Raw genomic sequence first — 27,560 nt, forward strand, 5'->3', positions numbered from 1 at the left:
GTGCCCTTTGCCAAGGCTAACAGTGGTTCTTAACCTATTTAGCAAGACCCTCTCTTGTTGCACTGAAAAGAGATTTGCACCTCTACCACCACTGTAACGCTTGCGTATACACTTGTGGGCAGACATACAGGTGTGTGCATTTATGTTTGCACATATATGTGTCACGGCTTGTGTAGCGGAGGACCCCGGAATGCAGACGGACAGGCAACATGATGTTATTTAGAAGGTTTTAATCTTTAGAAAAACAAAAACTCACTCATAAGAGGAGGCAGTAACAAAACAATAACAAGGCAGGCAAGACAGCTATGGCATGATCCGTAACAACTGTCTGAAAACAGGGTGACATGATCCGAAATGTTTCCGCGAGGAATGAACAGAACAGATGTGTATATATGGAGGAAGAACCAGGTGAATCGAGGAGACTGAATGCGTAGTGCAGGTGAACCGAATGAAGCTGATTGAAAACAGACAGGAGAGAGCAAAACGTGGCTGGAGCAAAACAGATTCTGGAATACAAACTAATAGAAACACAACTAGAAAACCATGAAATTAAAGCATCAACAGAAGCATGATCCAAAAAGCTAACTTTACAAAACATGAACTAGAAGATAAAAACTAAACCAGGACCAGGAAAATAATAAACAGAAACATGATTCAAAACCTATCAAGAAATAATAATAAAAACCCCAAAACATCCACAAATCATGACAATATGCAAGCAAACGACACAATTAGAAGTCAGTGGTTCCCATATTTTGCCTCCTAGGAACCATTCTTCCTGCATTGGACCAAGAAAAATACATTTGCATGCACATGCCATTTTTGTTGTCTGTGTACCAAAGAAATGGGGATCAATTTGTACTTTTACACATTATTCAATATTCAAGATTCTTTATTGTCATTATGTCACAACAAAGATACACATGTATTGCACGGACATAAATTAAAAACACTTGCAAATTTTAAAAACAATTATAGAAAATATGAACATATGTGCATGGAATGTGGCATGTAGTATTTGGCATTTACATAAGGTGTAGCTTGTGCTGAAACTGTCAGGGTTTGGACTTTGTGTGTGTTTAGTTACTTCTTATCTAAGATGTTTATATTTTGTATTTTGGTAGTCATGATTGTTTTGGTTACTTCCTCTTACTCCTGATTGTTTATTTCCTCCTAGTGTTTGTTGTCACTCTCCTCGTTCATTGCTCCTTTGGTTATTGTTGCTTTCTTTGTTATGACTTAGTATGGTTTTCTCTGTGTTGTTGTTATTATTATTTATTATTGTAGTGCTCTGGTTTCCTTGTATTTCCTAGTTCAGTTTCCTGTTGAGTATCTCTGTGTTTTTTTTACGGTTAGGTATTTGTTCTCTTTTGCACTTTTTTAGTTTATTAGTCTTACTTTCTCTGTGTTAGTTTCCTTTATAGTTGTAGTCCCTTTTAGTATGGTTCTTTATGTTTAGTTTCTATAGTTCTAGTCCTCTCTCCTGTTAGGTCAGGTTTAGTTATCGTTTACATTTTGTTTGTATTAATTCTTGTCCTCATGTTCTCTGCTTATTTCCATCAGTGTGGTTTTGGGTTTGTTTACTTTTGTAATCTGGGTTCTTTATGGGTTCTTTGTTTATACTTAGGTTGCCAGGTCCTAGGTTGTTGTTGTTCTTCTGTTTCCTTTAGTTCATGGTTATTCTAGTTTTCTTATGCTTCTTTTGAGTATTTATCTTTGACTATAAGTTTGCTTGGTCTGTGTTTCTCCTTATTGTTTATTAGTTCCTTCGCCATGTGTTAGTCTATGCATTAGACTAACCTGTCTAATGCATAGACTTCCACCTGTCCCTTCAGCCTCCCTGCCGCCTTGTCTCACCTGTTCTTAGTTCCTTTGATTACCTGGCTTTCTTCTCCCTCAGTATATTAGTTGGTTTTGTTTCATTGTCCTTTGCTGGTTCCTCCAATTCACAACCGCTGATTAAGTTCAGTTTTTGCTACGTTCCTGCAGTGAGTTCTCAAGTAAGTTTTGGACTGTCTCAAGCTTGTACCTGCAGTGATACTTGCTACATTTTTGCTAAGTTTATAACCTTTTGAATAAAGCTGAAGACCGCTTCACAATGCTGCTGCCAAGCTCTTGTCTGTGCTTCGGTCCACCCCAAAACACCATCGTGACAGAAACATTCTATAAGATGGGCTGGTGGTTTGTTTGATTGTCAGCAGGTATGATAAGTGTCTGCCTGCACGGGGACAACTGCTTCACTGCTTCTGGAAAGAAACTATTTCTGAGCCTATTTTTTTTTTATTTCTGTGATGTTCCTGAATCATTTTCCTGACTGAAGTGGGACAAACAGTGCAAACTCATGCAGCATTAATTGGGTCCAGATCTGGTAGACGGCATCCCACAATCCCCTGTGCGGTCTTCACCACCCGTGCCATCGTTTCTCTCCTGTGCCGTGCAACTCCCATACCACACTGTCACACTGAGGCACAGGATGCTTTCAACTGTGGCCTGGTAAAAGTTTGTGAGCAGCTGAATAGAGAGTCCAGTCTGTTTCAGCTTTCTGAGAAAGAAGAGCTGATGCTGGGTCTTCTTTACCAGGTGGGAGGTGTTCTCAGTCTAGGAGATGTCAGAGGAAATATGAATGCCCAGGAACTTTATGCTGTCTACACGCTTCATGGCCATTATGGCCATTATGTCAGGAAGGATGGTGTTGAAGGCTGAGCTGAAGTCCACAAATAGCATCCTAACAGGTGTTAGGGTCCTGCAGATGAGTCAGGACTGTGTGAAGTGCTAACGAGACAGCATCTTCTGTGGGGAAATCCTCCCTGTAGGCAAACTTCAGGCTGTCCAGGCCAGCAGGGATAGCATTGTTGGACCATGTTTTGCTTAATATTGGACCATTTGTAAGTTGCTGGACACCAGGATGCCTTCATTGGCCATTTTGTATCCCAGGACAGTCCAGTACTACAAATCCCAGCGGCCACCGCGGCTGATAGGACAGGGGCGTCGCAGCTCTGAGGCCACTGTCAACTATATAACAGAGTATGTGACGGCCCACCATTGCTTTCAGCTTGGGACCGAGACGCGGTTACCTTGCAACTGGAGCATCACTCTGGAGAAAAAGTCCCACGTGGATTTTTTTCATTCTCCTTCGTTGGCCAACGAGAAAACTAAACAAATTAAGCTTACAGGAATAAGAAGGGTTGTAAGTTTTCAACTTTACCGATCGAAGACATGGGTTTAACACAGAGTTTTCAAGGAGATGCAATTTTTCCTCCTTGTTTTTTTTGTTCCAGTCGACTAGTGACGGTCCGTCATATTTTTTCACTTTTCTGCCAAGGAGATCACAAAGGACAAAAAACGGACTGCTTTGCTGAGTATCCACGGATGCGTGGAACTCTTCAACTCCTTTCTCTCTCGCTCCCTCTTTTCGTTGTCCGATTAACTAACCCCTCCCTCCTACTTCCCTATGTCTAAAGGGATTGCTCAACCCAGCTCTCCATCCAACGGGTCCGGACTTCCCTAAACCTGAAAGACCTTACTAAGCAGGTTTACTAAAAGTTCTGTTTAAGCTGGTGTCGGGAAATGACTTGCCTAGCCTCTGACAGCCTTCATACAAAAGTCTAGCCCTTCTTCAACTGGTGGTCTGGACGACTGAGTAGCCCACAGCAGTCATTCACATTTCAACAGTCACTTTTGTTCACGGCTGCTCATTCCCTAATTTTACAACGGGCTCTTGGTATATGGGCTAGGTTAATTTTAGTGGCTCAGCATGAGCCCCAAGGGCACTGTTTTCACAAACCTGGCTAAGGCAACCTATAAAAACCTCTTAATATTTCTTAGAACCAGGCAACAAGACTTTTTACCACCAATGAAAAACCAAAAATAAGGTGACTCAATTAATTGAATGTCCACGATTTAACTAGAATTTTATATGCTTTCTTTAATTAGCAATGCTTATTCAGGGGTCAGTATCAGCTTCAATTCGGCAACACGTAATAATTTCAATAACAGAAATAAATCAATCAATTCATTCTGTCTTACTCTGATGCTGAAACTAATGAGGTTGGAGAGGCTTTGAAGACGGAGGCTCATCCATGCACCTGATGGAGATGTTTCTTCTGGTAACAACGAGTGGTTTCTTGAAGGGAATACGACTTAATCTTCAGTTTTCTTCCTTTAAGTGGCAGGCACTGATGCTCCAGGCTTTGATGGTCAAACAAGAACTTTGTTGTCATATGTCTCAGAGGACAGTAGTTTCCAGAGGCCGAAGAGTTGAAGGAAACCCGGAGACATAAATGAGGTTGATTCAGGCCTTCTAGAAGCCTGAAACTTAGAGCAATCAGCTGTTCACCGATCAAGTTCACTTCTGTTGTCTGGATAAAAAGGCTTTAGATGAAATCGGATTCTTAATCTTGGTGCACAGTCCTTCTAAGCCAAACGGGTTGATCCTCTTTTTAATGCAGTCGATCAGCTGGGCTGTGTCTCTGGTCTTCTGATTCATCTGTAGCGTCTCTCCGATCTTGTTCGCTGGTCTTCTGCGAGGAAACAACCAACTAGTTCCTCTATTCTGGCCCATTTTATAGTGCATTTTCAACAAACTCTTTGTGCTCATTGGCCAGTGGTTGTAGCCATGGCTGTCCTATTGGTCACCCGTGACATAAGGTGATCTTCTTTTTCTGGAATTTCCCGAGTCGTGTCCATATCAGACATGCCATCATCACCTCAGTCCTGAGCTGTCTGCTGGCCTCTTCTTTGCCCTGCGCCCCCGCCTCAGTCATCAGCCTTGTACTGTAAGGTACAGCTCTCACTTCTCCAATTCCTAAACATCTGCTCTATTCCTGTCTCACTCAACATTACACTTCCTCTTAAACAGAGGCTTTAATTCTTACATTGGTGCTGCTCAAACGTTTAGTTACAGCGTTTACTTCATATACAGTTTAAAACCATTACTTAAACTTCATCCTTTTTATTCATACACCACACAACATTATTTCTTTCATATATAGCTGATTGAGAATTTCTAAACCTTAATGTTTTTTATTTTAATTATCAGTTCTCAATCATATTTCAATCATATGTGTTTTAACTTGAAAATCAAAGATTACTTGTTTCATTTAATACTTGTTGAAAATGGAAAATCATCATACATTATTCCCTTGGTTACATTTCTTGGTTATACTTCTGCAAAAGATAAGACGGTTAATATGTGATGGTACACAGGCCTCTCCACTCTCTCAGTTCTAGAATATGAGAATATGCTTGTTTCACTCTACTGCTTCAACTGTGTATTTTAATAATTATTGCATGGATTACACAAAAGGATATTTATTGTAATTTCTGTGGATTTAACTGTGAGCAGTTGATGAATGTTGCATGGATTACATGGACAGATCTCACCTTATTTTGACACCCCCTTCTTGAGATCAGACCGTATCCATGCCCAAAGTCCCAAAAGTCAGAGAAAATCAACGTCTTCATGTGTTCGGCTTTCACCCTCTGGGAAGTCTCCATTTGAAGTGGGGAACACCATAAGCCATCCATACCCAGGGAAACATCGTGTTCAGCCATTCTTCGTGTTCAGTCCAGATGGTTTTCAACCACGAGGTTATGAAGGAGAGATAGACTCGATGAGTGTAAAGAGGGGCCAAAGGCAGATAGTTCTGAGTGCGGCATTGAGTGAATATGTTCCAAAAACAGCTGGGCAAATATCTGAGTAGTAATACATAGTAGTAATACATTCCTGCAGGGCATCTCGATTCCGAAAAGCCAACGGGTAATTTGTACGATTCTTGGCTGACAAAGTGTCTTTAGGCCTAGGGTGTCAGGAATGCGTGTGCGATTCTGCGCTGTGGCGTTGGGTCCTCTTGCAGGGATAACAAGGCCCCATTCGGTGTGGTTGTTGGTCTGCTGGGATATGTCTGGTTTAGTGGACACATTCTCATAACCAGGCTGGGCAACTCACAACTGTTGAAGGAGCCCTGTGGATGACTTCAGGCTCCCAATAACCGTGGCCTTTAAACTGTACCAAGGGCCGATAGGCCCAGTGGCAGTGCCACTCCGGGACCCCTCGGTCAGGGTGTAACCAATTGCAGCGAATTGTATGGCGGATGAGTCGGTACAAGATTCTCACCCATATTATTACTTCCTCGTCAGTGAGCTCAAGGTTGGAGATAGACCAGGTGCTGTCATGATTTTTACAGCCGACTTAACCCACATGCAGAGACACTCAGAGAACTTGTTAAATAAAGAAGTTTATTGCAAACTTGGTCAAGCACAACAGAAGCGGCGGATCTAATCTCCCGTCACTGAAAAAACACAAACACAAAGAGAAATGATTAGTGGCTGAACCTCAGAATATGACCTAACTGAAACATTCTCTTACTGGAGAATCCAGGGAAACCGCCAGGGAGAGGATAAGTGTCAGGAAATAAGCCCCGCTTGCTAGGTTCAGTCCAATTCCAGGAAGTAGCCAGTACCACAACGGAGGACTGGGACAGGTCAGACAGAAATCGCACCTGGAAGAGGTAACAGGGGAAGTTAGAATTCACACAGAAAAATACTTCAAAATCCTTCACAGCAATTCTTGCAAAGTTTTCAGAGCTGGCCAGAAGATTACCACGGAGGCAAAACACGCGACGAAGTGTTGGCAACCATCCTCTTTATGCTTCCCAGCTGATGAATAGATGCGCAACACCTGTCGCCTCAGGACTCTCCTACTGGCGGCACCTAGTGTTGGAAAGGTGTTAGCAACAGGCAGCAGATGACTCCAGATCCTGACAGGTGCGGTTGACAAGTTGTTGGGTCGTAGAGTCGTTAATCCATGCAGGGTTTCTCTGTAGAACCTTCTTCAGTCTGGTGAAATTGGTTTTTTGGCTTTCACAAAAGAACACAGACTGGTTTTCTACGGGAGGGTATTCTGTCCAAGGCAAAAAGACATTCAGAGAGGTTGTGATCCAGCAACTTTGGTTGGCATATTTTGAAGAAACATGAGCAACCTTAACATGGGTTAAGTTCCATGGTCCCACTCCAGCTTGGTAAAGTATAATTAACAAAAGAATAATGCCGATAAGCAAAGCAAAAAGCCTGAGCAAAGTCTTTAAACAAGACGCTTTATCCGTAATCTTTTATCCGTTTCCATAGCTTGGGTTGAGTAGAGGGACTTGTGTTGTCAGGGTTGTCGGGAGGCTCTTCGTCTTGGGCATTAAAAGTAGCTAAATAACTGAGAGGAATCATGTCTGAATGAGTCTCTGGCATGGTTATCCTCGGGAATAGCCCGCTAATTCCAGTTGATCTGCTTCTAAAATTCTGTCCACTCGTCCTTTGAGCAGGGTTTGATAAATGGGTGATGGGTAAGGCAATCCAGGTTCCAACCCCTTCCACACCCACGTCCACTGGTAGACTATTCAGTAGTCAGGTTGTATCTGTGGTCCTGCAAGGGTGTATCCGTCTATGGCCCGCCTTTGTCTATAGGTCTCCTAAGCCAACCCCACTTCTGACAGGGTACAGATTGACGTGTACAGTGGGTGGCCGTGAATCTTGAGTTCGACCCGACGGCCATGCCGAGCCGGAGTGGTACAGTGTGGGTGGGGAGGGTTAGGGCAGACCGTTCCTTCTCACTGAAATGGGTAATTGGGTGATGTTGAAGACATATCTGCCAGGTTGGCGCTCTTTTCCTTTGAATTCTTTTGACATAGAAGGTGATGTGGCCAAATTACAGCTCCGGCCATTGAAACTTCATAATACATGCCTTGTAATGGTTCTTGATAATGTGGTCCCCATCTGATTCCCAGAACTGCTCCTTTTACTTCAAGGTAGACGGTATTGAATATCCATGGCAGGCTTTTGGGCCCCTCTGGTGAGATTATAATTTGAGTATCCAGCAGGTGACGCCTTTCGTTGCCAGGCCAGGACATTGTGCGATATGAGAGTAAAAAGTTACTTACATCCCATGGCAAGGCTTGGCTTTTTCCAGCATGGTCAGGCTTTTGCAGATCTGCTTTTCTATGATACTCAATATTGGAGACAACATAACTTTCTGAGGATGGATAGTAAGGGGCAAAATCCGCTCTCGGTTTGTTTAGTAGAACTAATCCTGATGGCAGTTTTAGATAGGGGATTCCTTGCATCAGGCCATTCCAGGTATCAGGCCCAATTTTAACTCTGTCGTCAGTGTAGGAACCCGATGGGGAATAACATTCTTTCTTTTGTGTTTTTCTTTTCCTTTGATGCTTGACAACGTTTGTCCCTTTTTCCGGTTGGACCGTCAGTTTTTGTCCTTTCTTGTCCATTTCCACTTCTGTGGCAAAGAGGAATGTGAGCGTTTATTCCTGTATGCAGCTGCAACTTCTACTTTTCCAGGGTCTTCTTTTTGCTGTTCTGGAATGACTGTTATTGTTACTCCGACAGAGTATACACCTCTAAATGTGACTACAACCATTTGCACTGGCAGTTGTACCCTCTGGGTGGAGCCAGGGTCAGTGGGTGTGTCTGTCCAATGAGCCACAGTACCTGGAACCTGTAGCACCCTATCGCGATGCCAGTTTTCAGAGGTTATGATAAACTCTCCCACCTTCTGTTTGGGTCTGGCTCCCTGGCTACCCCAGGCATCTAAACTGGTGGTGTAGTAGTATAGCCCTGTACCCCGAGCACCCCTTTCCTTGGGAGTGTCAGGAAAGTCTTCCAGGGGGAGGTGTGGATTTGCAACAACTTCTAGTATTAACTGTCCCCAGGTTGTCAACTCCCAGGGCCCAAACCATCCACTTGGCTGCGCCTGTTGTTCTTCATTGTCAGGAGCTTGTTCCAGTGCAGTGCCGACACCCTCGTGACACTGGTCTCTATACACTCGGAACACCAGGGGATACTGTGTGGTGGTTAAAGGTGGGCGGCTTACCTGGCCAGAGGCTGGATCATATGGCCAGGACTCCCTGATTGATGCTGTCAGCAGATCTGTTGGTCCCCCATCCAGGCCATCATTCAGGTGACCCCATCCTTCGGTTCCACATAACCCTTCATAAAGTGGAGGAGCTAATGGTTGAGCTATTAATACCACACTGTCTTGGTCCCTCCCAGTGGACTTTGAGCTGACTTGGGCCCGTGCAGATTGCGCAACAGTTCTTGACCTCTCGGCACCACAGCATTTCATCTTCTGTTGACAGGAATCCTCTTTTAGCAAGTTCCAATTTCTTCAAGGCTCTTCCTGCCCAAAGCCCTGGAGTGGTTCTTTGAATGGCAACCACCCCATATACAGTGGCCAGTCTGATGTAGGGTGGCATGGTGCTTGGTTCACTGGCCATCTCTCCGGTTTCTGGTTATCCTTAGCTGAGAATTGGCTTGAGCTGTTCAACTCCTTGGATCCCTCTCTTCTGTAACAACACTGTGTTACGATCTAATACTTGCTTCACAATGTCAGTGGTATCGTACTTGGGTTTCACTGCTGTCGACACAGGTTGATCTCGTACTGTCACCCAAACTCGTCCCTCACGGAATGGCACCTTAGGCGTTGGCTTTCCTGTTTTCTCATTGGAGCTCCGCCCCGCTTTTTGTGAAGAGAATGGTCGTTGGTTGAGTTCTGCTGCAGGGGAGGGTCTACTGACTCGATGTCTGTCATTCAGTGCTTGCCCTATTTCTACAGCTTTGGCGCTCCAGTCACAAGAATTAGCATTCTTTGCTATCCAGTTTTTCACCAGACCTATGGTGCATTCCACCAGTCTGTTTGCTTGGGGAGTGTATGGTGGAGAGTAAATTCTCATTACCCCAAATCTCTGGCACCAGTGATCAACCTGTGCATTGCGAAAATGAGTCCCACTGTCTGTTCGCAGTTCCTTAGGTACCCCAAGGGAACCACAGACTTGCTCCAGCATGGCAACGACACTGCTGCCGTTGGTTCTCCTTGCTGCTCTTACAGTTACATACCCTGACATTGAGTCTACTAGCACCAGGAGGTATTTCTCACCTTTCTTCCCTGTTATCCCCATGGGGCCTGTGACATCCATGCACACTGAGCCCCAGGGGATGGTTCTCTTGTGCTCTTGATGGTCAGACCTTCCATCCGCTGTCCACGGCGTCCTGCGTTGTATTGACCACATACTTCACAGTCCCGTAGTACACGCCGGATGTGTTTCATATGGATCCATAGCTCCTGCTCTTCCAATTCTTTACGGGTAGGCAGCACACCTGCATGTCCTAACGTCTCATGCACGCTCCATACCACCTCATCCACGTACTCTTCAGGGACCACCCGTCCTTGTGGCGTTCTGTCCCACTTCTCGATCCCGACAAAGACAACTTTTCTCTGTTGAACATAGCGATCCACCTCATCGTTTCCACGCCAGTGAGCCCCTTCTCGGGTATGAGCCTTCTGGTGCTCCACTTCAAGCTCCAGGCTCATTCTCAACTCGGCGATCTTCTTCCACAGATTGTGATGGGCCACTAACTTTCCTTTGGCGCTTTCAAATCCATTCTCTTCCCAAATGGATAAGTCTTCGTTCAAGGCTTGTGCACAGTAGTGGCTGTCTGTGATTATCTTTGCTCTCTTGATTCTTCTGTTCATCAACTCCAACATTCCCTCCAGCACTGCTGTCACTTCTCCCGCCTGTGCACTACCGGGAGTTTTACCTTTCTGGTGGCACCTCTCTTGACCGTGCTGTTTGAGAATAAACCCCCAGTAGGCCATCTGATCTAGTCCTTTCTTCGTCCCATCAGTGTATAGGACCCACTCTGGCGGCCTTTCTTTCACAGACGGCTCTAAGGGTGTTTTCTTGCTGGCTGGTTGTGCTGGGCCAATCTCAAGGTCGGGGTCCAGCAGGATGTCTTCTTATCTTCCCCACCTTGTATTGGTTGCTTTTGTGCTTTCCTCTGTTCCTTTTCTGAGATACTTGTAGACTTGGCTCTGAGTGATGATTTTAATCTGCTGTCCTTGTGCCAGGTCTTTGAAGGTGCTCCAGTATCTAGCAAGCACTGCTAACTCTTTTTCTTCTTGGGGGAATTGTTTCTCTACAGATGACAAAGTGTAACTCCACAAAGTTACTAACCCCCCATTTTCATTGCTTACTTTCAGCATGGAATCCTCATCTTCACAGCTGATCTCAGCCACCATCTTTTCTGTCAAGCTCCTCAGTTCCAACCTCACAGCTTCTTGGAATGCTCGTTTGAGCTTATCCAGGTCGTTGTGGTTTGATGCAGTCCATGTCCAGTTTTTCTTTGTCATTTTTTCTTCTCCTTCTTGTTTCTTTAGAAAGGCATATAATGGCTTAGCCTATCTTTGATAATTAGGAACATGATCTCTTACATAGTTGCAGAGTCCCAAAATCTTTTGTAGATCATGTTCAGATTCAGGTGGCTGGATTTGTGCCAGCTTCTCTCGATACCCTTCTGAGAGTCCCAAATCTGTTGTCACTTGGAATCCTAGGTAGTTAACCTGAAACTGTCCAAACTGGCATTTCTTGAGATTCAGCTTCAAACCTGCTGCTGTGATTCTCTCCACCACTGCTTGCAGTCTCTCTAGGTGCTCCTCTTCTGTGTCGTCTGCAATGAACACATAATCTATGTACACTGTAGCTCCTAGGTCACCCAAAACTTCCATTACAGCTGACTGGAACACATTAGGGGAGTTCCTGTACCCATTAGGTAACCTTTGCCATACATAACTCTTGCCTTTGTGTGTAAATGCTGTCTTGCCTTGTGATTGCTTTGCGAGTCTGAGGGAGAAAAATCCATTTGCTAAGTCAATGCAGGATTTAGATTTCTTGACTCTTAGCGTCTTCAATGCTCCTTGGGGATTGATTAGGCTGGCTCGGTTTGCTATGGTTCTTCGATTGAGGGCCTTGAAGTTGATTACTGGCCTACAACCTCCTCCTGCTGACTCTGGTTTCTTTACCGCTTGAATGGGACTGTTAGTGATGGGATTTAGCTCTTCTCTGATGATTCCTGGAGCGCTCAATTCTTTTACTATTTTATCCATTTCTTCAACAGCACCCGGGTTCAGGGGGTACTGTCGAACAGGTGGATGCATTCCCCTTGACCTTGACCGTAGCTGGCTCAGCCTTTGAGATAGAGAGCGGGGCTCTCCCCATGGTTTGTTGAGTTCTTTCAAGTCTATGACGGTGACGAGGCATCTCTTCTACGGTCCCATTGGCAAATTGGACCGTAAGGCATCCTGTTGTCTTTTGGCCTCTGTGAGTCATGGATACCTCAGCCCCGGTGTCCACTAGATAGGGTTCTCCTTCCACCTTCGTGTAGATTTCATCCCCCCTCCAGTAGGCATTTTCCAGGGTGACTCGCGGCTGTGTCATCATTACTTGGCTGGCCCCCCGGTCCCGGATCTGCGGGACTCGAAGAGAGCCTTCTTTTCTTCAGAGGACAGTTTGTCGTACTCCTCCTTTGGGAGAAAGGTGCTTTTCTTTTGTGGGCCTTGCGATGCTGGTGGTCCGTAAAATCTTCTTTGTGATTCTTCTCTTCTCTGAAGCGGCGGTCTGTTAGGGGGGTTGGCTGGAGCTTTCATACTGGCCTTAGTTGGTGGTTTGGCTCCTTGTCCTGTCTCTTTCTTTCTTCATAAAACTGCTGCTCCAGATCATAAGAAATCAGTGCTTGGTCCATTTGTGGAACTGTTGTACCCTGCATCGGCATTTTGGCAAAAGCGATCTCTCCTCTCCTCCCTTTGGTTACTTCTCGGAGGGCCTTCACATATCTAGCTGGTGAGATTGTTTGCTTAAGCACATGCCACACCAGTAAAAGGTGCTGACCTCCATCCATGCGCAGTCTAGCTCTTATGATCTGGGAGTCTTCATCATCCATGTCTTCCAACACCAACCTCTCATAATGACTTTGAGCTGTTCCCTGTTTGTCTAAGGTGTTATGATTATTAATCTGATAATATTATTTAATATTAATATTTTAATATTTTATTAAATAATATTTGGGTCTGTTAAGGGTTGTCCTGTGAATACCAGCCCAGTAGGGCGATGGTATTAGGACAAAATAGAAAGGTGTGAGACGAGTTCTGACATTATTGAACAGCATAAACTCTGCACACACATGAAATGAATTCACACAATTTCTTAAAATACAAGAATTTATTAACAAAAATAAGTCAACTCAAAGTCAAACATATTTCAATCAACAAACTCTTTACTATGCTAAAACAATCCAACTAAACTACCAAGCAGAATTAAAGAATAATAAAGACTAATAGGCTATGTACAATATAAACAAGTTGATTAAAGATGATTGATAATTATGACCAAAAGAGTGATGCAACATTACCATGCAATGTTTATGTTTGAGAACCAAGGATTATCTTGAAGAATCTGGAAGTGAAGTTAAGTTAGTCTTGGAACCAACTTAAGCAATAATCAGCAAACGTTTAGACAACCACTCACAATGCAAGATCAGATAAAATATTATTTTAATAAAATAATGTTTTAAATAATGATCTGCTGAATAAAACCAACCTTCTGGATTACCATTTCTCAACGATGTCTCATTAGCTGCCTTTATTTATTAAAATAACATTTGAAGAAATATTATTAAGGAAATATTTTGGAAAGACCCAAATCTTTCTGGAGAAATGGGGTTTAATGGTGTTTACTTAGTTATCAAATTTAGAAAATTATGTTTAGGAACTATTACTCACTAGCCTAAAAACCAACAACCTTTCTGTTGAATACTCTTTAGCAGCAAGCAGGTGTTCTTACTGGGAGGAGTGATTGCTGCATAGTCCTTAATTTTATGCAGTTGTCTAGGTTGTGTTGAATAGAATACCTTTTTGACAATTGGCAAAACAAACAGAACTTGACTGCATTATTGTATTATAACTGGATTAAATTGGAATGTAATGTAAATGACTTAGAATCTGTCTATGTGATTTGATTGAAATGATTATATTTCTGCCTCCCCGCCATCACTCTAATTTTTAGCTCCTTCCACAATTTCTATATCACATTCAAGCTGATCCTAATCCCAGCCGCTTCACACTCGAATAGCCCCAGTACATGCTGTTGATCTTGGCTAGAGGGGGCCAGCGAAGAGGAGAGACGAAATCCACTGGTCCCCAGACAAGATCCCCTCCGGCCCCTGGCTGTGCCTAGGGTTAGTCAGTGAAAGTTTTGAATAGGACCGATGACACTGGGCAGCCCTGTTGGAGTCTAACATGCATGGGGAATAGGTTTAACTTATTGCCGGCAATGCGAACCAAACTCTTGCTCCACGTGTACAGAGACAGGATGGCCCCTAGTTAAGGGCCCGGCACCATAAGGGACACCTTCTCCAAGTCCACAAAACACATGTGGACCGGTTGTGCAAACTCCCCTGAACCCTTGAGCACCATGCGGACGGTGTAGAGCTGGTCCAGTTTTCTACGGCTGGAGCAAAAACTACACTGCTCCTCCTGAAGCCAAGGTAAACTATCGGCCAGACTCTCCTCCCCAACACCCTGGCATTGGCTATGTGAAGGGGGACCACCACCCCAGTCTACCAGCTCAGAGTCACTGTCCCTGAGTGCCACACAATGTTGAAGAGGATTGTCAGCCACAACAGCCCCACAACATCCAGAGACTTGAGGTAATCAGGGTGGCTCTCATCCACCCCCGAAGTCTTGCCATCGCAGAGCTTTTTAACCACCTTAGTGTCTTCAGCCTGGGTGATGAACGGGTCCAACTGCAAGTCTCCAGTCTCTGCTTCCACTAGGGAAAGCGTGATGGCAGGATTGAGGAGGTCCTCGAAGTGCTCCTTCCACCACCCAATAATGACCCCCGGTGAGGTCTGCATCTCCCCACCCCCACTGTAAACAGTGTTGGCGAAGCACTGCTTCCCTTTCATGAGGCACCAGACAGTTTACCAAAATCGCTTCGAGGCCAGCCAGTAGTCTTTCTCCATGGCCTCACCAAACTCTTCCCAGACTCAAGTTTTTGCCTCTGCTACCGCCCTGACCACAGACTCTATTGCCCCTTTTCCACTGGCTCGATTTAGCCTGGCTCCACTTCACTCCGCTCGCTTTGCGAGTGTTTCCATTACTGTTTGTTCCAGACCGGTACCTACTTTTTTGGTTCCTGCTCCTGAGCAGGTATGACCGGGGCTGAGTAGGGACTACATGTGACATAACCAGACTGCTGTTTACTGATTGGCCATGGGACTAGGAAAAAGGAGAAGGTGTGCGCTGAGGGAATGTAGGGAAAAGTAAATAAAACTCCAGTGCGTCTACAACAATATAGGACGACAATGGCCTTAGCGGGTAATAACAAAATATAATTTTACTATTTACAAATTATAAATTGTGTCTGAAAGCTGAAAGAAAAGAAAAAGGACACGTCAGCTGCCTGGCTGGGCTGAGGTCCAGATGGCGTACCAGGCGGCATCATGTGCCTCCTTGTACTAGTCTTCATGAAGGCTTCAGAACCGTTCTTTGTCTGACCTGTCACCCAGAGCCTATTTGCCATGGCAGACAACATAGACCCCCAATCATGTTTTCCTGAATTGTGCTATTAGTTTGTAACAACCATTTTATGTGTGTCAGTATTTGACAGGTAACATGTGCAGTAATTTCCTGTATTTGTTTTCAGGCTGTGAAGTGGAAATTCTGAATGTTCGTCCAACATACTGTAAGAAATATGTTTACAATCCATCAGAAGAAGATCTTATATGGTCGATAACCAGTGCGCTCACTGCCCTGAGGTAAGAAAATCTGTTACAAAATAATATTTTAGAAATTAGGTCTGACATAAAACAATTCAAGGCAATTTGGTAAAATACAACTACTTATCATAAAGACACATAATTAAGAAACACATTTCATAATTTACATTACACCTAATCGTCTGAATATTTAAGTATGTTGTTTGTAATCTGAGTGCTACTGATGAAATAGTGTCTCTTGTTCATATTGTTGGAGAAAACCCCTCGCCTCTCCTGATGGATCTTTTATTCTGGGAGCAAGACTGGTATTTGGCAAAGAAATCACAGGGCAATTAAATGTAATCATTAAAACTATATTAGATCAGTAAAAAAGTTTATTAACAGATTGTATGCATGCAGTGACCTTTTTCGCTTCACTAAACGCAGGTAGCTTGTTCAAAGCCAAAAAGGATAAACAGTAGAGTCAACACAGTTCCTTTATACAAGCATGCACTAGGGGGTGGGGCAGGATCTGAAAACAGAAAGCCCCAAAACCAAGCACCCCCAGTGCTTCCTGAGGTACCCAAAGCCCCCTGCATTCCTTGGCAAAAAACACTCCCTAAATGGTCACAACATTGGACCGAGCTGGAGCAAACATCTATTGTAGAAGCAGCCCATATATAATCTACTTCCAGGACATCCCCAGGGTGGTGATATCTTCTGAGGTATGTGTTTTGCACACAGTAGCGACCCATACAAACCCAAGCGGTCACTAGTACTAAGGTTGAGGGAATGCATTTTTATGACCTCTTTCTCTTTCATCTGAAAAAAATTACCCATTCCTCTAATAACTATTAAACACAATAAACACATCGATGCTAATAAAAATATTCGCATTATCTGGGGATCAAATATCTATTAACTCTTAATAACTATATTATAATTATTTACCATTCAAACCAAATTTGATCACTTTCCTACTGAAACTGTGTTTTATGTTTAAACATACACAGTGTACCAGACACAAGCAGGAAGCAGTGAGAACATGATGGGGAGGGCTTTTTTTCCACATAAGAGAACCAGGTCTGAACTGTGGTTGTATTTTAGTTTTAGATTTTATTTTTTCTTTTACCGTGTCCTGTCCGGCAGAGTAGCGCTCAGAATTGTTGTCTGAGTGCCAAGAAGTGGAGCATTACAGCTAACGCTTTAAAGCTCTGCTTGACATTCATAAAAAGAAACTTTATTAGAAACTGCTTTGGGATTATTTCAATTGTTACGGACATGGAGACAGAAATGAAAAGGAAAAAAAAAAGAAGCACGAAAGAGAGAAAGGGGGCAAAAAGGCAAAGGGGAGAGAAGGAGAATAGAATGGAAGAAAGAAAGAAAGATGAAGAGAATACAAGATAACACCCTGCTTGCTTTTACACCTGCAGAAACGTTCATATTACCAGCTTTTTTACGGAAAAGATGTATTTAGTGGTAAATGCGGCTCAATATAGAACATTTGTGTATCTGTTAACTCCTGAATCTAAACACCTGTGGGTCTGAGTGAGCACGCTTGTGTATACAAGGTTTCTCCATAAATATATGCAATAGTGAGTGTGAGGAGTCACAGACCCGCCCCTCTGGACCCTCGACAGATACGGAGGAGATCCGAGCCACAGACATCCAAAAGCCCCCCAGAGCACAGGAACCCCAGGAGAACAACTGTCGGGACTACCGTAACCCCCCCAGAGAGTAGCAGGGGAGAATCCCGGGGGAACCACCCAGCACCCACAGTGCAGAAGCCCCAGGGAGCTGCAGCGACAAGCCCACAGGCCCCGCCGGCAGTCGTCAACGCCAGATCCAGCCATGGACCTAGAGACCCGAGACCCCGGGACATATAACTCCCCAAGCAGAGGCCCGACCAAGTCCAGGGGTTCACAAGTACACCAGCGGGCAGTAACACCAACCACTGGCAGGTAGTGTGGCGAGGAGGGAATAGGCCCCACATTAAACTGCTCCAGGAGAGGGAGCAGCCCAAGACCCAACCTAATAATTTCACCAACAGCGAAGCCAGGTCAAAAACTTTTATTCGGTGGTGACTGGACTTTAGCTGCGTGTCAGGGCTAGGACATGAAACACTTGGGCTATTTGGGTACTTCTACCTTCGACATATGTACCAGGAGTAGGAGAGTTAGCCCTGCTGCTGCTTGCAGGAGAGAAAGTGCTGCCATCAAAACTAAATTTGGTGCCCTTTATTAGGTTCTATCCAGTCTCTGTACAAGCGGAGACCGGATGGTCCGCATTGCCGGCACTAAATCGGACTTGTTCCCGGTGCATTTTGGACTCCGGCAGGACTGCCCTTTGTCATAGGACCCCCCTCGGGAGGGGTTCCAGGCACATCCCACCGGGAGGAGGCCCAGGGGACGGCCCAGGATACGCTGGAGGGACTATGTCTCTCGGCTGGCCTGGGAAAGCCTTGGGCTTCCCCTGGAGGAGCTGGAGGAGGTGTCTGGGTAGAGGAAACTCTGGGTGTCTACTGAGTCTGTTGCCCCTGCAACCTGGTCCTGGATGAAGCGGAAGACGACGGGTAGGAGTGCAAGTAATTACTTCAGCTCCAGTTGCTGGGTCCTTTGTCTGGCTGGCTTCTCATGTCATGTTAGGAGGCTGTTGAGGACCCAATTGGCAACAATTAGATACATGGTGGAGATAGAATATTTAATGACAAAAATGACGAGCTTAGCGAACACGAGGAGAATAAACACAGGAACCAGGACATGAGCAAACATTAAAATCAAGCAAAGAATGACCAAGACTGAGAGGCTAAAATACTGTGGGAATATGATAAGAAACATGGAAACCAGGTGAGTACAATCAACATAATGCAGAGCAGCTGGGTGGAAAATCTAAGCAGGAAAATAATGAAAGTTAGTATAGTGGGCACAGGAGAAACCAAATACAAACACAAGTGAGAACCAAAACACAAATAGCAGTGTATCATGACAGCTTACATTCGCTACCAATGGGAATTTCAGTAACACTTTGTTCACCACGGAGCACTTTTTATTCCAATAGGGCACTGTTTTGAGGTGAACAATATTTTGACAGCTGGTAAACATTTTTTAAATGTTAAAAATTTCAAAATTAGTGACTTTTCTTCACTGTCACATCTCCTACACGGATTTAGGTAGACACATGAAAATCTCCAGGATTGTTCACCGATCCCTGCTGATACCTACGGTCCAAATGATTTTTGGATACCTTTTACTGTTTCCTCGTGAAGTAGGTTTGTTTGAGAGTGAAAAATTCACCTTCACTCGGGTTAAAAATTGTCAAAATGATCCACGTTTTTACAGGGTCACAACTCCCAGACACATTTTTATAGAAACTTGAGAAGCTCCATGATTGTTCAGCAAGGCCTTGCGATTCATACGGTACATGAATCAGATCGATAGCCTTTATAGTTTCCGTGTTATTTGACGTTGTTTGAAAGCATGTTCAGGCAGTTTTGTCTTTTTCTCCACTTTTCCCTTTATTTTCACCTTGTGTTGTGCCTTTAATATTATATTTTAAAGGAAAAAGATTGATGTTATTGTTCCCCTGTCCGTTCTGAAAACAACGGTCCAAGAATGACGTCGATAGCCCTTACGGTTTCCGAGTTATGGGCGGTAGTTCGGGAGCATGCGCCTCCATGTTAAAAGCCCAGGCCAGGGGGAGACGATAGTGAGGTGCTGCATTAGAAATGCTGCCGGTGTCAAGTTACACTGACACTCTTTGCTGATTGGCTGATTCATTCATCACTGTTCTATTTATAGCTCTGTGTATCTCCTACTGTCTATGTCTGTATTAGAGGCTGACATTTTATCGGGAGTCCCACGGGAATCCCGCGGGACGGGAGACAGCATCAGTAAAGATCACGTGATTGGGACGGTACAGGATAAAAAATGAACGGGAGCAGACGGGAGCGAGAGCTAACCAATAGGAGGGAAAATAAACTACGATCAATTGTCCTTGGAAATGTAAAACTGAGACTTTGTTATAAACTTTAAGAAAAAAAAACTTGGATCGACACCACCATTGTGTAGTTTTTTTCCAAGAAGCCTATACTATAATGTGAGTCAAACAAACTACACGACCCACAAGCCAACAGTGCTTCTGCTCGATGTTTTCCACCTGCGTTCAGAATGGAGGGAGCAAACGCAGGTGGAGAACTGGACGCGGTAAAATTGGATTTGCAACGTAAAGTCAGAAGTAAGGACTTATCTATTAAACTCATAGAGCTGACAGGAAAGTCGCAAATATTACCGAACGTCAGGAGAGTTGAATGCAGCGCTGTTAACACGCAGTATGATGCTTGTAAAACGTGTTTAGTTGTAATCAAGTTCACCAGTGATTAAGGGACACTTGTAAGGCAAATTCTGGATTAAATCAGCCCTGCATCTCTTCATTCATCAAACCAAAAGTACCATCATGTGTCAAGTCTCATCTGACCAACAAAATTGCTGCATGTGCTCTAAAGATTTAAGAGGTAAGGTACGGAAGCCCGTGAGGGGACATGGGGAAATGTATTACTTTTGCGTCCCCACGTAACACTTTTGCGTTCAGCATTTTGGAGCAACAGCACAGATGATAAACTGCTCATAAAACAAACACTGATATGTCATTGATATGGTTTATTTGTCATATGCAGGTTAACACGCAGTCAACAATGCGATGAAATGCTTAGGATAAGAAGAACCGTTCAAATCACGATAAAAACAAAGACACTAATGGCGTACAAAAAAAAAAGTACACATCATGCAGCAGTAATAAGCAAACAAAGTGTCACAGATGGGGTTTCGTGCAGCATTATTGTCTAGAGTTCAGTAGTTTGTTTGGCAGCTTGTGGATAAAAACTGTCTTTTAGTCTGATTTGAAGATAATTTTATTTAAGGCTGATTTCAAAATAAAACTCAATAAATCTCAAAACGGGTGTAGTGTTTGTTTCATTTTTGCAGTTATCTGGTTTGGAAACTATCCCACAAAGTATTGCGAAATAACGCAAAGACTATTGCGTGGGAACATAAAAGAGAAAAACAATTCCCCCATGTCCCCTCGCGGACTCCGTAGAAAGGCTTCATCAAGAAGATATTAAATAAATATGTTGTGAAATAGAAAAAAATTTAATGTACCATTAAATGTACAATTTATTTAATACATCATTAAATATTAAGTGTACCACTAATTACGTCATGTCGTCTTTAAAATTATACTTAATTATTCAGTGGCACATTTAATTGCATAATAATCCATTTCATAATATAATGGTACATTTATTGTTTCTAATGATGTATTAAATAAATAAATGGTACCTTTAATTTAATGGCACATTTAATGTTACATATCTTTCATGTTACATTTACTTCACTTATGGGACATTCACAACATTCATTTATTTAATGATGATTTTATTGTATTAAATTTGTCCAGTTTGACCCTCCATTCTTGATGCCTGTATAGGAGGTCATGTCAGAACTTGAATCAGGTGTTCTGGAGCAGACACACATCTAAAACTTGCAGGGAAGGGGTCCCTGAGAACCAGGGCTGTGAACCATTGAGGTACAGTTTCTAAATTATGAAGGTAATGCCTTTTTGGCCTTTTGTTCAACAAGTACAGTTCTCTTACTAGGTGCATTTTTCTTTCTTTTCAGCAACTTGAAACATAAAATGATGTCATTGTTCAAAGGAAACAATCACTTAATAAATGAGTAAAATACAACTATGTACATTTTATTTATTCAGCTAAGATAGGCATGGTCTGTTTCCTTGTTTGATATTTTATTATTTCTTCATTATTATTCTTTTTACTTTAACTGGCCTTTACTACAGCTAAAAACAGGGACCTAACTGGTCCTTCAAAGAAAGAAATTGCCAAAAGACTAAATGAAGAAAACAAAAATGGGAGTGGCACAGGAGTGGGAGTCGTTCTGAATGGGAGCGGGACAGGAGTGGGAATCAATTTACCAGGAGTGGGACGGGACAGGATTTTATTCGTTATGCTGGCCTGGGATTGGGATGGGACAAGACATTTTTCTGTGGGAGCGGGATGGGACAGGAGAGAAAATCCACTCCCGTGTCACCCTCTAGTCTGTATGTGACTCTGCCTTTCTTCTCTCCCTGTCTTCTACTCAGACACACACAAGAGCCCTGACACACACACACACACACATCCCTGTTTTACTGTCTTTGTGAGGAGTTTGGATCAACTTCCATTCATTTTCATTCATTTCTATGGCCTAAACCTGACCCTACCCCTAACCCTTTGACCATCTTCATAGGAAGCAACTACATGGCGGCCATTTTGTGTCGAGTACTTAAAAAGCATGTACTGCTGTTCCAACAGCTAGACAACACTGATTAAATTTAAAAGGCAATTTCATAGAGTTTTGCATATAGGCTGTTAGCACATCCGAACCTGGAACAAGTCTCTATCAGAACCAGACACAAACTCCATCAGAACCAAGAGGAAATCTCCATCAGAACCAGTGAGGAACCTTCCACCAGAACCAGGTCCAAACTCAGTCAGAACCAGGAAGTAACTTCTATCAGAACTGGACTCAAACTCCATCAGAACCAGTTAGGTACCCTCCACCAGAACCAGGTCCAAATCGCCTTCAAATCACCACCAGGAAAACCCTTCTATCAGAACCGGGTCCGAACTCCATCAGAGCCAGGAACAACCCTTCTATCAGAACCAGGTCCAACATCCATCAAAATCTGGAACAAATCTACATCAGAACCAGACCCAAACTCCATCAGAACCAAGAGGAAATCCCCATCAGAACCTGGTAAAAATCTCCATCTGAACTAGTTAGGAACCCTCAGTCAGAACCAGGAAGAAACCTCTATCAGAACCAGGTCCAGAATTAATCAGAACCTGGAACAAATCTCCTTCAGAACCAGACCCAAACTCCATCAGAACCAGGAAGAAATCTCTATCAAAACCTGGAACAAATCTCCTTTAGAACTGGACCCAAACTCCATCCGAACCAAGAGGAATTCTCCATCCGAAACAGTCAGGGACCCTCCACCAGAACCAGGTTCAAATTGCCTTCAGAACCAGGAGGAACCTTCAATCAGAACCAGGTCACAACTCCATCTGAGCCAGGAAGACACATCTATCAGAACCAAGTCCAACATCAATGTGAACCTCGAAAAAATCTCCATCAGAACCAGACCCAAACTCCATCTGAACAAAAACAGTTAGGAACCCTCCATCAGCACAAGGTGCAAACTCAATCAGAACGAGGAAGAAAACTCCATCAGAACCAGACATAAACTCAATCAGAACGAAGAAGAAAACTCCATCAGAACGACACCTAAACTCAATCAGCACCAAGAGGAAATTACCATCAGAAACAGTTAGGAACCCTCTATCAGAACCAGGTCCAAACTCAATCAGAACCAGGAAGTATCCTCTATCAGAACCAGTTCCAAAATTAATCAGAACATGGAACAAATCTCCCTCAGAACCAGACCCAAACTTTATCAGAACCAGGAAGAACTTTTTACCAGAACCTGGTACAAATCTCCATCAGAACCAGTTATAACCCTCCATCAGAACCAGGTCCAAACTCTATCAGAACCAGGAACAAATCTACAGTACAATCAGACCCAAACTCCATCAGAACCGGAAACAAATCTCCATCAGAACCTGGTTACAATCTTCATCAGAACCATGTACAAACCTCCACCTGAACTAGGTCCAAATCTCCTTCAGAACCAGGAGGAACCTTCTATCAGAACGAAGTTCAAACTGCATCAGAACCAAGATGAACACTCCATCAGAACCAGGTCCAATCTCTATCAGAACCAGAATGAAACCACTAGTCTGTGACTTATGATGATAAGACCATCTCCATAGGTCCCAGTGGAGCATCAAAACAGCGACCATTTGATGTCAGCTACTTAAACAGCTTCTACTGCTGTTCCAACACCTGAACAAGAGTGAATAATTTTAAAGGACAATTTCATAGACTTTTAATATAGGCTGTGTTGGAGTTATCCCTAAACTCCTGCATGCTTGTTTGTTTGGTAAAGCTAAGACCTCCTATACTGTTACTAATAAAAAACAAAGTAATAAAAGAAGCACATAGACTGCAGTCTTTAGATGCCTGTACAGGGAGAAGATCGTCTGAATCCTTCTGAAACTTCCGAAACTTCTGATTACTTCCCCAAGAACAGCAGTCTTTATTCAAAAGCCAGGCATATACTTGTACATGAAAAAACATACATTTTAATCGACTGTCTGATTTCATATCTGGAGCTGACACCCATTCAGCTGACTTTTCGACACTTCCTGTTTTTCTACTTTTGACCTTTATTTACATATGTAGAAATATGAAAATATCTGTTACTGGGCAGAAGTCTTGCATATAAAAATATCTTGTTGTCACTGGGCAAAAGTAAGTCTTACATACAGAAATATCTTGTTATCACTGGGCAGAAGTTATCCAAGTCAAACACACACAGGAGCCTGTTAGCAGACCTCCTCTAAATTACACAATACATTTTATTTCACACATTATTAAACATACTTAAGCATTGCTATACCAATCCTATAAGCATAGCATGAATATTTTCCATCAGCTGTAGTAAGCATTAGCATTTTAGCTTATGCGTTGCTTTTTGCATAGTAGATGGGGTAAATTAATATCAGCCTTCATGCTAGTGATAACCAATATGCTAATGTTAGCATTTTAGATTCTCTTTCTCCTCTCTTAGCTGAAGAACACTTTTGCCTTTTTCAGGCAATTTCTTGTTTGTTTTTGTGTTTCTTCAGATTATTTGTTGTTAGTTTATTCTTTTTCTAAATTGTCTGCCATTTTTTGTATTATTTAGCACTGACTTCAACTTCTTAGGCTATTTTATTGCTTCAGTCTATGCTTTTTCAGCTCATCTATAGCAGGTCTTTCTTGCTTTTTTAATGTTTTTGGCAGTTCTTGTATTTAAACAACTATTTCAAGTAGTTTTGAGGTAATCTCACCTTGTTATGCTATTTTATACCTGATAGTCTTCCTGCTTAAACAGATCAGACAGTTTTTCTTTGCTGTTTCTACAATTTCTACTAATTTATCAAATTTCAGCTGATATTCTTCTGTCAACCTTAGCCACTTTCTGTCTGCTTTCAAAAGAGTTTAGCATTTCTGTTTTCTTCTAATTCATTACATTTTTGCTAATTATCTGCAGTCAATTTCAGCTTGTTTCTGCCAGTTTTCAGCAAAAAAAAAAAATCAGCTTTCAGCATTCACACTGCATTTTCGCAGGAAATGCAATTTTATTTTTGTTATTATTGTAATACAGTCTGAACCAAGCATAAAGAAAGAATTATTACATGGTGTTAGAAAAGACATGTGTTGTGAATTGGCGCTATATAAATAAAACTGAATTGAATAGAAAACGGATACTGAGCCAAACCACCGTTAAAAGAAATGGATGCCAATGGTGTTCCCATTGCACGGATGGATTGGGATTCCACAAACCTACCCGAAGCATGGCAGCGCTTCAAGCAACATGCTGAGCTGATGTTCACTGGCCCCGTGCGAGAGAGAGGGGAGGAGGACAATGTAGCTACCTCCTTTTATGGATCGGGGAGAAGGGACTTGAGGGATTTGGAGTCTGAACGTCTGAACACAGAGGTTTCTCTGAAGCTGCTTGAGAGATTTGCGAAGGACGGTGAGGAGTTCAGGATGAAAGTACTGGCGTTGGAGGGTGGACAGGGTATGTTTATGCCTTGGTCCGGATGACGGTGAAACAGGAAGCTGCCAGCTGATTCTTGTCCAGATGAAGAAACAGGAGTCTGGGATCATAACCCACAATAACAGGAGACCTTTCTCCAGAAGTCGGTAATCCAAATCAGCCAAACACTGCTGAGAGCAGAGTCAGGCATCAGCAAGAATTATCCAAAGGTTCAGGTAAACAACCTGCGAAGGAGCACATACGAAAGTTAACTTAGAGCTTAGAACAAAGCAAGGATTTGTTGTGGCTTGAGCTTGTTACCACTTAAGGCAAACACTCTGGCGACAAAGTGCTGGCAGCTTCCCGCTTAAGTACACCTCCAAGTAATCAGTAGATTAGTTGCACCTGTCACCCACCGCACCTAGGAACTCCAGCACCATCTGAGAACTGAACATGGTTAACAAAAGAAAACACACACACACAAAAACTCCAGACCCTGACAACAGACATATGATAAGTGCACCAATAATACAATTCCCAAAGCAAACCCCATCTATGCTAGATATAAGTTTCACCAGAAGATGCAGGGCGAGCATGATTCATTTGAACAGTTGGTCACTGAACTACAATTGCTTGTTAAGGACTATGGATACCCAAATAGTGACAACATGGTTAGAGATCCCATTGTATTTGCCACAAATTCACCCCATGTATGTGAGAAACGTCTCAGCCAGGGTGCAGACCTCATTAGCAGAAGACCACACAGACCAGATAAACACGGCAAAAACATGCTGATACATCATACAAGGCATGCAGCTACTGTGCAGGGCAACACGGTACTAAAGAGGACTATAACGCAATAGGGAAACAATGTATGAAATGTAAAAAGATGAACCACTTTGCTAAGGCATGCTAGTCAAAGCATTTTTTACAGGCAAGTTTCCACCGCCAGACAATACACACTGTCAAAGAGTTGAACAAGACACAGGTGATGAACAGAGAGGCCTTTACATTGACAGCATCACAAATGATGCCGGCTCAAAGATGAGCTTGACAGCATGGAGGAGAATGGCATCATCTGTAAGGTTACAGAACCCACAGAATGGGTGAATGTGCTTGTCATTGTAGAGAAGCTGAAAATGGGCAGATAGTGGGTGTGCCTAGACCAAGGATCCCTTAACAAAGCTATACAAAGACCTCATTACTCCTTACCCACTTTAGAGGATGTCGCCACAAACTCGTTGGGGCAAAGTGTTTCAGTGTTTTGGATGCCAGATCAGGCTACTGGGCCATTACGCTGAGCCATGAGTCTTTAATGCTAACAACATTTAACACTGTGTTTGGCAGATACCGTTTTCTCAGGCTGCCATTAGGCATACCTCGGCCGTGGTTGAATTCCAGTGTTGTGTGGACAAGACCTATGAAGGCCTCAACAGCGTCGCAGCCATTGTCAATGACATGCTAGTCTTTGGGAAGGCCAAGCAAGAGCATGACCGAAACCTGAGACCATGCTACATGGTAGCAGAGAGAGGGCGTGCGGCTAAACTCTGATAAGTGCTGCATCTGCGTAACAGAGTTCAGTTATTTTGGACACATACTGTCTCATGAAGGGTGAAAACCAGACCCAAACAAAGTGAAGGCAGTGCAAGAGATGTAGCTGCAATAGAACAAGGCCTTCTGTTTTTGCCCGGTATGGGAAAGCAGATCATGGCAGCAGTAGGAGCCTGCAGCATTGGCAGGAGAGATGTTGTGCAAACCATAAAGAACCCCAGGTATCACATGCCATACCATAAAGACTGTGTGGAGTGGGCAGCACCTGTCTATTTACCTGGAACCTGAAATACTACTTCATCATTGTGGATTACTACAGCAGATTTTTTGAGCTGGAAAGACTATACAGCTGTACTACAGCAGCTGTGATCTCCAAACTGAAGTCCACCATGGCCAGGCATGGCATCGCTGAGACGATGATCAGTGACAACAGTCCGTGCTACTGCTTGAGTGAGTTTCAGCATTTTGCTCAGTCATGGGGTTTCATTCTCACCACTACAAGCCCCCACAATCCACAGAGCAACAGCGTTGCAGAGAAAACTGTCCAGCTTCGGTCGCAGGGGAGCTGGTGCCTATCTCCAGCAGTCTATGGGCGAGAGGCAGGGTACAACCTGGACAGGTCGCCAGTCCATCATCAGCACAGAGACACACAGGCACAAAACCATGCACACACCCATTCACATTTAAGGGCAATTTAGAGAGACCAAATAACCTAACAG

At 43.4% G+C, this 27,560-nt stretch overlaps 1 protein-coding gene across 9 annotated transcripts in view; it reads left to right on the forward strand.

The window, feature by feature from the left end:
• The window catches only part of enpp6 (ectonucleotide pyrophosphatase/phosphodiesterase 6), a 162,379-nt gene that overhangs the window by 60,513 nt on the left and 74,306 nt on the right, over window positions 1-27,560 (forward strand). For all 9 annotated transcript variants that reach the window (XM_047353454.1, XM_047353452.1, XM_047353451.1 and 6 more), the window contains exon 3: window positions 15,540-15,651. In XM_047353454.1, the coding sequence (XP_047209410.1) occupies window positions 15,540-15,651 (112 nt within the window). The remainder of the gene's footprint in view (window positions 1-15,539; window positions 15,652-27,560) is intronic.

Source organism: Girardinichthys multiradiatus, chromosome 23 (genome assembly GCF_021462225.1).
Source record: "Girardinichthys multiradiatus isolate DD_20200921_A chromosome 23, DD_fGirMul_XY1, whole genome shotgun sequence".
In the NCBI taxonomy this organism is placed as follows: Eukaryota; Metazoa; Chordata; class Actinopteri; order Cyprinodontiformes; family Goodeidae; genus Girardinichthys; species Girardinichthys multiradiatus.